The 12,852-nt window shown below is 43.1% G+C and overlaps 1 protein-coding gene across 1 annotated transcript in view; it reads right to left on the bottom strand.

Moving 5' to 3' along the window:
* The window catches only part of LOC144133863 (uncharacterized), a 47,225-nt gene extending 35,151 nt beyond the window's left edge, over positions 1-12,074 (bottom strand). Inside the window, exons 1-2 of the mRNA XM_077666935.1 lie at positions 11,975-12,074; positions 10,442-10,507 (exon numbers count right to left, since the gene is read on the bottom strand). Of these exons, the coding sequence (XP_077523061.1) occupies positions 10,442-10,507; positions 11,975-12,074 (166 nt within the window). The remainder of the gene's footprint in view (positions 1-10,441; positions 10,508-11,974) is intronic.
* Between the last annotated feature and the right edge of the window lie 778 nt (positions 12,075-12,852).

The following is a 12,852-nucleotide window of genomic DNA, read 5'->3' as shown; positions in this document are numbered from 1 at the left end:
CTTGAAAGGCTACACAGGGAGGCTATCCAAAGAAGCTGAGTCCTTCAACGTGTACCACAGCACTGGGAAGAATGTTGTAGAACAGGCATTTGGCAGGTTGAAGGGGCGTTGGCGCGTTTTACTTAAGCGCACAGACATAAATTATAAGTTTGTGCCCACTGTTGCCCTCACAGCATGCGTGCTGCACAACTTTTGTGAGCAGCATTCAGAAACCTATGAGGACTCCTGGGGTGCCATTGTTTCATCTACTGAGTCGGAAGACTTTCCGCAGTCCGTCAGCAGGCCTTATACAGGCACCCAACAGTCGGATGTAAGGGACTGCTTGAGCAATTATTTAGCCCATAACTTCCCGATTCGCACAAGTAGCTTCCGCTAAAGTGAAAATGAAAATTGGTTATGGGGGAAACGAAATGACACAGTATCTGTCTCACATATCGGTGGACCACCTGAACTGTGCATAATGGAAGGGATAAAGGAGGGAGTAAAAGAAGAAAGGAAGCAAGAGAGTAGAGGGCTCCGGAATAATTTCACCACCTGGGGATCTTTAACCTGCACTGACATTGCACAGCACACGCGCGCCTTAACGTTTCGCCTCCATCGAAATGCAGCTGCCGTGGTTGGGTTCGAACACTAAAGTGCATTGAGCAGAAAATTGTTAGCACAGAAGACCGGAACGATGAGCACAGTAGCACAGGATAGGCATGAGGTGTCACTAGAATTTTGTTGCGAAGCAACATTTTACGGCATTTACCACACACAACTTGCATCTTGTGGAAGTAGGCAGCAAAGAAGATCCCACACATTATATCAAGCACGTCCATTTTGCACAGCCACTTATGTGAAGAGCACCACAACAAGCAATACTCAGGCAAAAGGCATTTGTTTTTAGTAGCCTGAAAAATCATTAATGCTTTCAGAATCTCAGCAGTCTTGGAATTATTTTATTTGGCTGTGCAATAATGACTGCTTTCCTGGTTTTGGTGACAACTGAACTACAGTGTCTTTGGACTGAATGGGCTTGAAATGTTCTCTGCTTCAGACAGACTATTATGATAGTCCTCATAATATATGCGACTGTGTGTGCCACATGTTGCTTCTGATATATCATGTGGAATCCTGTGTACTGCCTAGTTCCTTATGTTGTGGATTGTATCTGGCAATGTGTGGTTGTCAGAGAGAGCTTGGCTCGGCAATACTCTTCACTTCGCAGTTCACGCCTGTCCGGAGTTAATGTGTTCTCTGTCATCTTTTGGTTTGGATTGGTTTTTGGAGTTTAACATCCCAAAGCGACTCAGGCTATAAGGGACGCCGTAGGGACGGGCTGCGGAAATTTCGACCACCTGGGGTTCTGTAACGTGCACTGATATCACACAGTGCACGGGCCTCTCGAATTTCACCTCCATCGAAATTCGACCGGCACGGCCGGGATCAAACCCGCGTCTTTTGGGTCACCAGCCGAGCGCCATAACCACTGAGCCACTGCGGCAGCTACTCTGTCATCTTTAGTACTGAAAACAGTTTTGCTTTTGTACCATGCATCACCTACTTGAAACCAAAGTATTATTGCATTTTGCAGTTAGTGTAGACATACTATAACTGCCAGCCTTTTTTTTTTCACTCGTATCTTGAACAGCCCTACTATGCATGCATTAACCGAGTGATGTTCAAAATCACTTGAAGACAGTGATTTGCCCAATAATTGGAAAATGGCGTATGTTGTGCCGATTCCTAAATCAGGGCCATGTAATCTGGCATCAAATTATTTCCCATTGTCCCTCACAAGTGCGGTTTTCAAGGTTTTGGAACATGTATTTTTTACATTGTACACCATCTTAAGTTTTCCCTCATAATTAATAACCAACATGGGTTTTGTAGTGTTTTCATGTGTCACACACTTAACTGAACTTGCCCATGATATAGCTAGTTCTTTAGATAAAGCAGTTTCTGTTGAGTGCATGCTTCTCGATTTTATGAAAGCGTTTGACGTTGTACCACATACTTCATTACTAGAAAAATTATCATGGTATAACATTAGCAGTAAAGTAGTAGCATGGAGCAAAGCGTACCCTCATTTAAGAAAACTTAGGGCGGTGGTTAGTGGTGAAATATCGGATGATGTTGCTGTAACCTCAGGAGTACAGTCACGAGTAAAAGAGATTAGCACACATGACGGAACACCTGAGCGCCGGAATGACAATGCGTGGCGCTGCGGATGACAAAGAGGCTGATAACGAGAGTGCCGGGCCGTTCCCATTCTACAGTATTAGGGGGGTTCAGCGGACGGTCACGGCCCAGCAAAATTTATTTTTCTGTCTCGCCCTCTCTTTTGTTTAGCGCAGCCTTGCTCCCACAGGCAACGGGTGAAGAATAGGATAGTTGTTTTTTTTTGCTTGTTTGGCAGTTATTTTTGCAAGCAGCCTCAGCCGCGCTGCGTTTGGTAACTGCTTGAACAGCTCTGCATCCAGGAGTTGCCATGGCCTCCAAAAGGAGCAGATTTGAATATAATTGAAAATATATGCGGATTAATGAAAAAGCGACAAGCTGTAAGGCAGATGCACAAATCATCACCAGATATCATTTGGGCGGCGGTTCAAGAGGAATAGAGCAGGCTCCAGGCTCTTCCTGACCTTGCAAGCAGCCTGTTTGACTCCTTCCCTGAGCGCCTTCAAAGCGTTGTGACGGTCGGTGGGGCCTACGCACGCCATTAGTGCAACGACGTGTTTGCTCACGCATCACGACAGCGAACTGGCTGTCCTCCTCCCTTCTTTCCCTGAATTGATGGGATAGTGCTCCTGTTAATAATGTTACTACACTTTCCCAACAAAGTGACCTGTGTGAATTAGTTGCATCGGAAAAATAAACTCTATCTGTTTTTCTTGCTTGTGTAATACTGGCTAAAAGTAGCTATATCATCCCGAGCGAGTTCCTTTTGACAAACCATCACGGACATAAAAAAACAGTAATAAAAAAGAATCCATCTTTGCCCATGATAACCGAGCCAAAATAAATGCCGCATGCACAGTCACGTAGGGTCGGCACTTCGACGCTCGGGCAATGGCACGCTTCATAAAGCTTACTTCCTGCCGTCCCCCCCCCCCCCCCCCCAATGCTGAAAATATGGAAACGGCCCGATAGGCAGGTCTGCAAACCACAGCGCCGCATGGCGAGATATACAAATTCTGATCGGCAGTGACTTGTGCTAATATTTTTTACTTGCGACTGTATCACAAGGGTCAGTTCTGGGACCACTTTTATTTGTAATTTTTATAAATGACATTTTCGTCTACATTGGGGCTGTTTGCAGATGACTGTTTTGTACCGAACTGTTTCTGTTCCTGCTGAACGTGATGCTTTGCAATGCGACCTTGACAGAATTTCTAAATGGTATGATAAATTGGGCGTCACTATTAATCTCCGGAAAAGTCTCCATATGTGTTTTACTAAGAAAAGGTCACTTGAATTTGTTGTCCGTCACCGAATACAAATATCTCAGTGGGTATTTAAGTAGTGATCTGTGTTGGCATAGGCACATCAATTAAATAACTGCAAAAGCAGGTCGAATTTTGACTTTCTTATGCAGGAATTCCAAGCGTTTTCCTTTACAAAGTAAAGAACTGCTATACACAACTAACGTAAGGCCTATACGTGCACAGTATGCGCATGCGTGCACAGTATGGGGCCCTGAAACTAAAAATATTGATAAATTACAGAAGGCCCAAATCCTGGCTGTCCACATTGTTTTAAATACTTACAGCAAAAATTTCTGTGTGTCAGCAACGCAGAAGTCTTTCGGATGGGTTTCACTGCAGGGACGCAGATATGTACTTAGGCAGAAATTCTTCCGAACTATATACCATTCTAAAACAGGCATTGACCGTGACCATTATTTCCACCAGACTATATATCTGCAAAAAGGGACCACACTTTCAAAGTAAAAGAAGTTAAATGCACTACTGATTAACTGAAAATGTTATTTGTTCCAAAAACAATAAATGAGTGGAATAAGTTGCCCCAGGAAGTCATTTCAACAAAATCTAATGAATTGTTTGCCGCATTGCTGTAGTTTTATGCTTGTGTTTGTATCAAATTATGTTGCAATGTATTTTTCGTGAGAATTTTTTCCCTGCCACTATACTGTATGATAATGTTGTAACTCTCTCCCTTCACTGTACTGCCAAACAGGCACTTTGGGTAATGTGATAAATAAATACATTATACAGCCGTGTTTGGAATGTAGATCTTCTTTTTTATTTGTCTCAGAAACCACATACAAGAAATATAAATGTGTTTTCGAACAACACCAAAGGGTGCAGAAGTCAAAGTGTCAGGAGGACACCTGATTATTAATGTGATTGGTATTGTTTTCACATCAGATAAACACACCACTGTTTGTACCTCTCCGGTGAAGCAAAATAAATGTCACTCTTTGGCAAGTAATAAAAAGAAAGCATGCATAAATAGTTAATTAAAAGACAGCAACAAAAAGCAGATGTCACTAATATTCGAGATTATCACATATCTGCAACAAGGTTATCAAAAATCTTAAAATCAAATTAGGAACTGAGGAACAGATCACACAGTTTGTGCCTTTCTGGTGAAGGAAAACAAATGACCTTTGGCAAGTACTAAAAGAAAGCACGCATTAATATAGTTCATTAAAAGACACCAGCAAAAAGCAGATGTCAATAAAATTCGAGATTAACACATCTGAAACAAGATTATCAAGAATCTTAAAATTAAATTAGGAACTGGGAAACATATCACATAGTTTGTACCTCCCCAGTCAAGCAAAATAAATGACTTCGGCAAGCAATACAAGAAAACATGCAGAAATATAGTTCATTAAAAGGCTCCAACAAAAAGCTGGCATCATTATAACTGAAGGTTATCACATTTGAAACAAGATTACCAAAAATATCTTAAAATCAAATTAGGAACTGAGAAACAGATCACACAGTTTGTACCTGTCTGGTGAAGGAAAACAAATGACCTTTGGCAAGTACTTAAAGAAAGCATGCGTAATTGTAGTTCATTAAACGAAACCAACAAAAAGCAAGCTTTATTAATACTCTTAATATACATATATCTGAAAAAAACATTGCCATTATCTTGTAAACAAATTAGGAACTGACAAACACATCACACAAAAACACAAAATGAAACTGAACAAGGACGCAAGATAAACCACTGTCTGGGTAGATAATAATAATAATGAAGATAGGAGCATATTATTAAAAACAAAAAGTACATTTACTTACTGCACACTTTTGACTTGTCAGGAATCTAATGTTGCACTTATACTGTTTGCGATAATATTGCACATCCTTATAGTTACCTATAAGGTATTAGGGTAGATTAACTGGACACTGAGAACAAATAGAAGCTGGCCTGTATTGTAACTGTAGCGTGCTCAAACCACAAAGAGACCATTCACACCAAAATTGGAGCTTTTTGTAAGCTGGAAAAGAAAAACAGGCATTGCCGTCAGCGGCCGATTTCGGAAGTGAAATGCATGTATCAACACAGATTTTTGGGCGCGGATCCCTGAAGCTAAGCTACACCACCATTCACTTGTACACGATGGCATCCCGGTGGCAGAAAGTACAGATGTCACGAATTTGAATTGACTACTGGCAAATTTTTAAAATTCAATTTTCTCTGCTACAAATGCATCTTTTGGTGCTAGAGAAATGCCAATACAGCCAGAAAGAGGCAAAGAATCAGCCGCCGCGATGGCTCCGTGGTTATGGCGCTCAGCTGCTGACTCGAAAGACGCGGGTTCGATGCCGGCCGCGGCGGTCAAATTTCAATAGAGGCAAAATTCTAGAGGCCCGTGTACTGTGCAATGTCAGTGCACGTTAAAGAACCCCAGGCGGTCGAAATTTCGTGAGACCTTCACTACAGCATCCCTCATAGCCTGAGTCGCTTTGGGACGTTAAACCCCCATAAACCATAATTTGTATCTAAAACAATGATTGGATGGATTTGTCCTCAGTGTCCCTTTCATGTTTCCGAGGCTGCTGCACGTTAAGGAGGCATCAGTCGCTATTTTGTACTCTCGAAGTGATCAAATGAAACTGAAAAAGGTGGCAAGGTCACGGGCGTAGTTCACCTCAGTGTTTAGGTGTTGGTGGTGTGTTGGTGGCTGGCGGCGGTGGTGGAAATTGGTGTTGCAAGTTCATGTTTGACGGTCTCATAAATTGCGGGAAGCTGGGCATGTGTTGTAGGGATGCCACCAATGCTGCCTGCTGAGAAAAAAACTGCCCCATTAAAGTTTGTGTGCCCTGCAGAAAGGTGGTGGAAACACCTTGCAAGAGCTCCTGCATGTGCTTGTTTTCATCTGCAAGCAGTTGTTTTTGTTGTTGAAATTGTATGTATGCTTGCTTCGTCCAAAATTATTCATTTTTACGCTGCACATTTAACAGCACCTTTTCCAATTTCGCCTCTCCCATGCTGCGTCGTTTCTGTGGCGGTGGTCTGCTTGAGGTGCTTGCTCAAAAAAGAAGGAAAACACATGCAAATGGTCACAACTTTCCTTCGTGGACTATTCACACTTTGCTGAAAAATAAAGAATTGCAGAGCAAAAAAAGGCAGGTCTGCTAAAAACAGGTTTGAACTTTTAACTTTTTATACGTGCTGTGGCTGAAGCAATCAATTCTTGCATGAAAACTACACGGAGCTTAAATGGAACAGTGCTACAAGTAAGCTTCCACACAGGACACTGTTGCTGGTGTAAAAAAAAAAGAATGGGTACTAGCAGTTGTCACGGACATTCTATTGAAGAAGCGTAGCTTGTTAAGCCGGTTGCTGCATGATACGTGGAAAACCAGAGGAAAGGACGCGTTCACAAGCAGAAGTACACAGGGCAACTTTGCCCTGTGTACTTCGGCTTGTGAACGCGTCCTTTCCGCGGGTTTTCCATGCATCACCGACATTCTTTTTGCGTGCAGCGCGAATCCTAAAAAGTTTCTGAAAACTGCTCACAGTTTCCCTCTGTGTTTATGCATATCCTAAAACATAGCCATACTGAAATGTGACAAGCACCCATTACATTTATAGCATCCTGCCAGCTGACCCCTTTATTGAACAGATAAGCACTGCCTCATGTTCTTGAACAGCACACATACTATACCAGGGTGCTCACTTCTTTGCACATTGTTTACTTTTTCTTTGCTAGAGGAACCAGTGTTCTGAGTCCATGCAGGTTGGAAACTGAAGAAAGTTCTGATTTTATGTGTCATGACTATCATTCTAGTATATAACACTCTTTGGATGCAGCAATAACTTCAGACTCCTGCTGCTAGTGCTTGCCCAGGCAATTTTTTTTTTTTTTTTTGGAAAACACATTCTAGAATGCTATGACTCCGAAAGAGAGGAAAGATGCTATGGCAAGGTACTAGACCTGGAATTTGAGACTACGTCCTGTATCGTGGTGTCCCCTTTTCACTAGTAACATTTCTGTGTGATACATAGCAATGTCCATGTTTACAAAGTGAGGTAACAGCTTTAGGCATGTTCAATAAACCGAGAGACAGTTTTCAATTAGAGGTCAAATAAAGTGAAACACTGCAGGAACATACTCACCCTTAACCTTGTTCAAGTGAAACTAAGTCCACGAGACCTTGTGGTACAAAGTTTGCACACACTTTAGATGAAAACATTAAAATTACCAGAATGGAAAAATGCCATAGTATGCTTAAATTCTGACCACCTCAGCAATGCCTATCACATGCACACTGCTCCTTTCACTATAAAAGAAAGTTTTTTTGTCGAAACACTGGTCACATATGTATTTAAGTTTGCACTACCTAAATATTCCTGGCAATACAACACATCAGGATTCTGCAAACAACCACACTTAAAGATAGCAAGTTGCATCACTTTACTTTGACAACACTTCTTAATAGCATAGGTATAAGAGCTTTGTGCTGTGTTTGAATGACTTTTTCTTGAAAAAAATTCGTGTGCTGCTCCTGTTCTCTCATTACTGCTGCATACAGATGAGCACCAGCGATGCCACTAGGCTTTTAGAGTGCAGTACAGTGGCCACTATAGTGGCCAGTTCAGTGGATGCTGCGCTGGCGCAGAGGTAGAGCATCCGCCTCGCGTGCAGGAGACCCATGTTTCAAATCCTTGTGCCGCCACAATTTTTCACCAGAAAAAGAAAGAATGGGTGTGAGGAAATTGAACAACAAGGTCTGGGGTGTAGAGTAATGTACCAAAATGCTCATTGGAAAGGGTGTAGAGTAAGGCGACATAAGCTCTTTGATGCTAAACACTGCATGTTTACAAGAGTCAAAGGATTGGACTGGGACGAGCTTGGGATAAACATTAATGGAGGAAATCCTAGGAACCTCCGATTTGCTCATGTTGTCCAGCGACGTAACTCAGAAGGAGTCCCAGTGCATGACTCAGGGCCTCAATATTCAACTAGAATGGTAGAGCTAAAAGTTAATAAGAAGAAAACTGAAGTCACGTCCAGTAATTTGGCAAGGGACAAACAGATAGGCAGCAAAGTATTGTATACTGTAAGAGAATACATCTATCTTGGGCAAGTAATGACCGTAGAGTTGGACCATGACAGTGAAATAGCCAGGAGAATACAAATAGAATGGAGGGCATTTGGAAGGCACTTGCATCATTTAGAGCAGCTTAGCATTGCCCCTTACAGGGAGAGAACATAGTATGTGTGGAATGGTATGGTATTTGGGTTTAATATTCGAAAGCAACAAATGGGCCATGAGATGTGCCATACTGGAGAGCCCTGGATTAATATGAACCACCTCATGTTCTTCCAGGATGCAGGAAAGACTAAAATGCAAGAAAAAAAATTTGATTTTTGGATTTTTACTAATATCAAATTCTAAAACCTTCATGAATATTATTCAGCGTCTCGCATGCTTTTCTGCCCTTTAATAGAGCCAGGACAGCCTTTTTTTTCAAAGCCAATTTCTTTGAAGCTTCCATTTGCTCACATTTCTGCCATGGAAAAAATGCCAAAAGAAACACTGGAAATTTCATAAACACAGTTGATCCATTGACAGCCTCCAGGCAATGCAAGCAAGGCACTATGCATGTTTTATTCAGTGCTGACACTTTTATTCTGCGCTATTCTTGCCTCACGTGAAGCGTAAGACCTCGCTTTTGTATGGATGTATTTAAACATTTCTTTTGATTTTTAGTGGGCACATAGAAATTATGCGTAAGGCTGTTTTGCGCGGGTATTTCCACATGTTGGCTATCAACAGCAATGTCTGTCAAATGCTGTGTTCAAAAGACTGAGGCACCTGCTGTGCTGACAAGAGCGAAATGATGAACAAGCCTTTCCTGCATTGGTACTCGCTGAAATCAGTTCTTCACACCACAAAGCCTGCTCCCCAGCAAGTAGCGCAATGCACAACCAAAGCTTCTAGAATAGTGTTTCTACAGGAGATGCAAAAATACTTACGAGTCATTTAACCATGCAGTTTGGGAATGTGCACCGAAGAATTCCTTCCTTACCGGCCACACATCCGAACTACCATCTTAGACGCAGCACTAACATTCAGTCATGGGAGCATAGCTCAAATTGATACCCTTTGATATACCCGGTGACATCCCAAGGTATCTCGTGCATCACCGGGACACTACATCATGGCGTAGCTGTGTGAGGTGGACCGTAGTAGAAAGTACTTCACTGAGGAGAGATGCAGAACAGATCAAAAGGGAAGCTCAGCAGAAAAATGACAGGCAGAGTAAAATTTGCTTTCGTATTGGCTACATGGCTAGTAGGTATAGATTCAAGTTTCGGTGCATGTTGTTCTGTTAAAAAATTGAAGCAAATATGTTTTTGTCTTCATCTCAAAAAACTCAAGATGTCATTTATTGTTATATTTGAACAATTATTGGATAAACAAGAAAAGAAATGAGGCTGTCTTTTTCTATCTTCAGCTACACAGAGATGCAAAACTACTGAATCAAAATGGTACGCAGGAAGTATGCAGGAAGCATAAAGCAGGGCAAATATTCTAATTCTGACCTCTCGAGAGACTCGCAAGCATTCTTTGATTGGTTGAAGCAGCAGAAGCAGTTGCGGCACTTGCATCGTCTGCATCTGCGGGTAAAAAGCCCGAACGGTGCCACAGCAAACTGTTTATATAAAAAAACAAAATGCAGTAACGTTGGAAACAAAACTCTGCGCCAATGGAATCCACACCATCCCACTAAAACGATGTCTGGAAATATAATCACGTATACCTCACTATTTTCAAGGCTGGTCCGACGACACTTTGCAGTGCAACTGAGCAGCACATCCGCTTCCGCTGCCTCAGCCAATTGTTGAGCACCTCAAAGGGTCAATACCACGAGAAATCGAAGTTTGAACATGGGCCCAGGGAACCAATTTTATTCTGCAGCCGAGCTATTAAATGCCTTCCAGTGCTTAAAAATTGCCCAAGCTTACGTTCACTTTGTTCCTGAAGGATATCAGCGTCGTCCTCCTCAGTCCTGGTGTCAGCATCGCTGATATCTGCAAAAAGAAATCACTGCTCCTATAGCCAAAAGCGCTGAAATTGCACATCTTGCAGTCCAAAGATTGTAAGTTGCCATCCCATCCCACTGCATAACATGGGCCCTCTATCTCCAATCACCTCTCCTTAGCAACTAGCATGCCTACCCTGTTACCAGCAAACTTCCTTGCTTCGTTACTGCAACAGACTCTCTACTAACTTTAACTACTTGTGCCTTGCCTTGACAGTCACTCAAAGACACCATGCTATATATTGCATGTTTCACCCATGTCTATTTCCTGCTCTTAATGAACTGAGATAGCATTAATTCATGTTCTCTCATACACAATGTTCTTGTGTCCTTTTTACATTACACTTGTTTTTTCTTTAACTCATTGTACAGCCCTTCATTATTTTTTTAGTTTATTTGTTAGCTTCCAAGTTTCAGCCCCGCAGGCAAACACGAGCAAGAAGTGTTGAACTTTCCTTTTGGAGATATCAGCCTTTCAACACTGTCTATACCTCATCAGTATATAAAGCCACCGTGGTGGCTCAGTGCTCATGGTGCTGGGCTGCTGAGCCCAAAGACGTGTGTTTGATTCCTGCCGCGGCAAATGCATTTCAATGGAGGCGAAATGCTAGAGGCCCGTGTACTATGTCAGTGCAGTGAAATTTGAATGAGATTAACCATGTCTCATGAAAGCACAATAATAATCTACGTCAAAGAAAATGTGCACTTAAGAGTTCGCTTTTAAGGGGAACTGTGCTTAGGCACACAAATTTTAAGCCACTGCATTTTCAAAGCAGTTGGTGCGTACTGCAGTCAATGAAAACGTGCACTAGGAGCAAAGAGCATTTCATGTTAGGGCCAAGTGCAGGGCACCTTGGTTATTTGTCAAATACATCTGCACAGTTACATGATTGCATGATAAAAAAAATTGAGTCAGCCCCGCTGCATGCCCAGTGGATTTGTCAAAGAACAAATTCAGTTGTCAGCTTATTGAAGCTCTTTACTGGAAACAAGAATGTTTGTGTGTCTCGCTCAAGAGTACCTGTGTGCACTCGTTATCAGCAGTGCCGCATTTGTCCTTACGATTATACGTTTTCTGGAATCGATTTTTTTTGTTTACATCGCATTTATTGTAGGACTAATATCTTGTTGCGGGCTAGTTGGTGAATCATCATGGACAGCGACAGCGCGAAGCAACAAGTTCGAAAGAGAGAGACGAGATCAGCGCTTGTCCAGTGTTCTCGTGTCTCTCTTTCTTCCTTGTTCCTTAGCGCTGCCGCTTTCCAGGGGGTTGTAAATGATCACGCTATTAGAAATGCGAAAGCTGGTTGAAACTGCGTTAACCGCTCTACGTTGCGGCATTCAAATCAGCGCTCACCAAAACAACGCAGCACCGAGTCGCCGACTTCGGCGCTGCTGACATGCTACATCACATAAAAGTAAACGAGCGTGAAAACATATTTGGGTGTATACTTGCCTAGCTGCGAGTTGTCGCCGTAGTCTGGTGGGACATCCTGCGAGTCCACGCCGTACTCGCGAGGCTGCACCATCGGCCTGTGGCTGAGAAGCGCACTCATGTGGTCATACCACTTCCAAGCGACGGTGCAGCTCCACTTCTCTCTTGCTCCAACCGTTCCTGTCACACAAGACAGAATTGTGCTGCAACGTCGTATCATTCCGTATGGGTGTCGAAATTCGGGTGAGGGAATGTTTATACTCACGGCCGTGAATCTCTTCTTCAAATTCTTCCAGCAGTTCCGCAACTGCTGCCACGTCCAGTGATAGCCGAGATTGGCCATTTCGGCCTGCAGCTCTTCAAACGCATCTTGGTTGCGCTGCCGTCTGCTGTCCAGCGCCTCGCTCACTTTTTTTTCACTGATTAGCGCTAAAAAACATTCCACTTCCCGGTCGGTCCAAGAAGCTCGGGTGGAAACAGCGCGGGGACCGACGGCGGCTGCCATTTTGGTCGACTGGTCACATGACCGAAATCTTTCCCAGAGTTTCCCGTTATCCGACTCCCTGACCCGACTGCGTATACATGGTTTTTGGAAAGGCGGGTCAGGCGAGTTAACCTACCCCCTGCAGGCGAGTTGACTCGCTCTGCCGCTTATTTTACTCGACCCGACAGCGTCTACATGAACCCGGCAACTGGTTTTTTACCCGACAAGCAAACTCTACTCGACTCTATCGGGTTCATGTAGACAGGGCTTGTGTGTGCTTCATTCCAAGATGTTATGCAGCACACTTCGTAGGGAGGTGTCGTGCGTGGCTGGCTTGGGCACATCCGGAGCCCCAAGTAATCACGTACGGAACGCCGCCTGTGTGTGGACAAGAGTGCGTACGCTGTGATCCATT

Source organism: Amblyomma americanum, chromosome 5, assembly GCF_052857255.1.
Source record: "Amblyomma americanum isolate KBUSLIRL-KWMA chromosome 5, ASM5285725v1, whole genome shotgun sequence".
Classification (NCBI taxonomy): Eukaryota; Metazoa; Arthropoda; class Arachnida; order Ixodida; family Ixodidae; genus Amblyomma; species Amblyomma americanum.
This window is presented reverse-complemented; position numbering and strand designations above follow the sequence as displayed.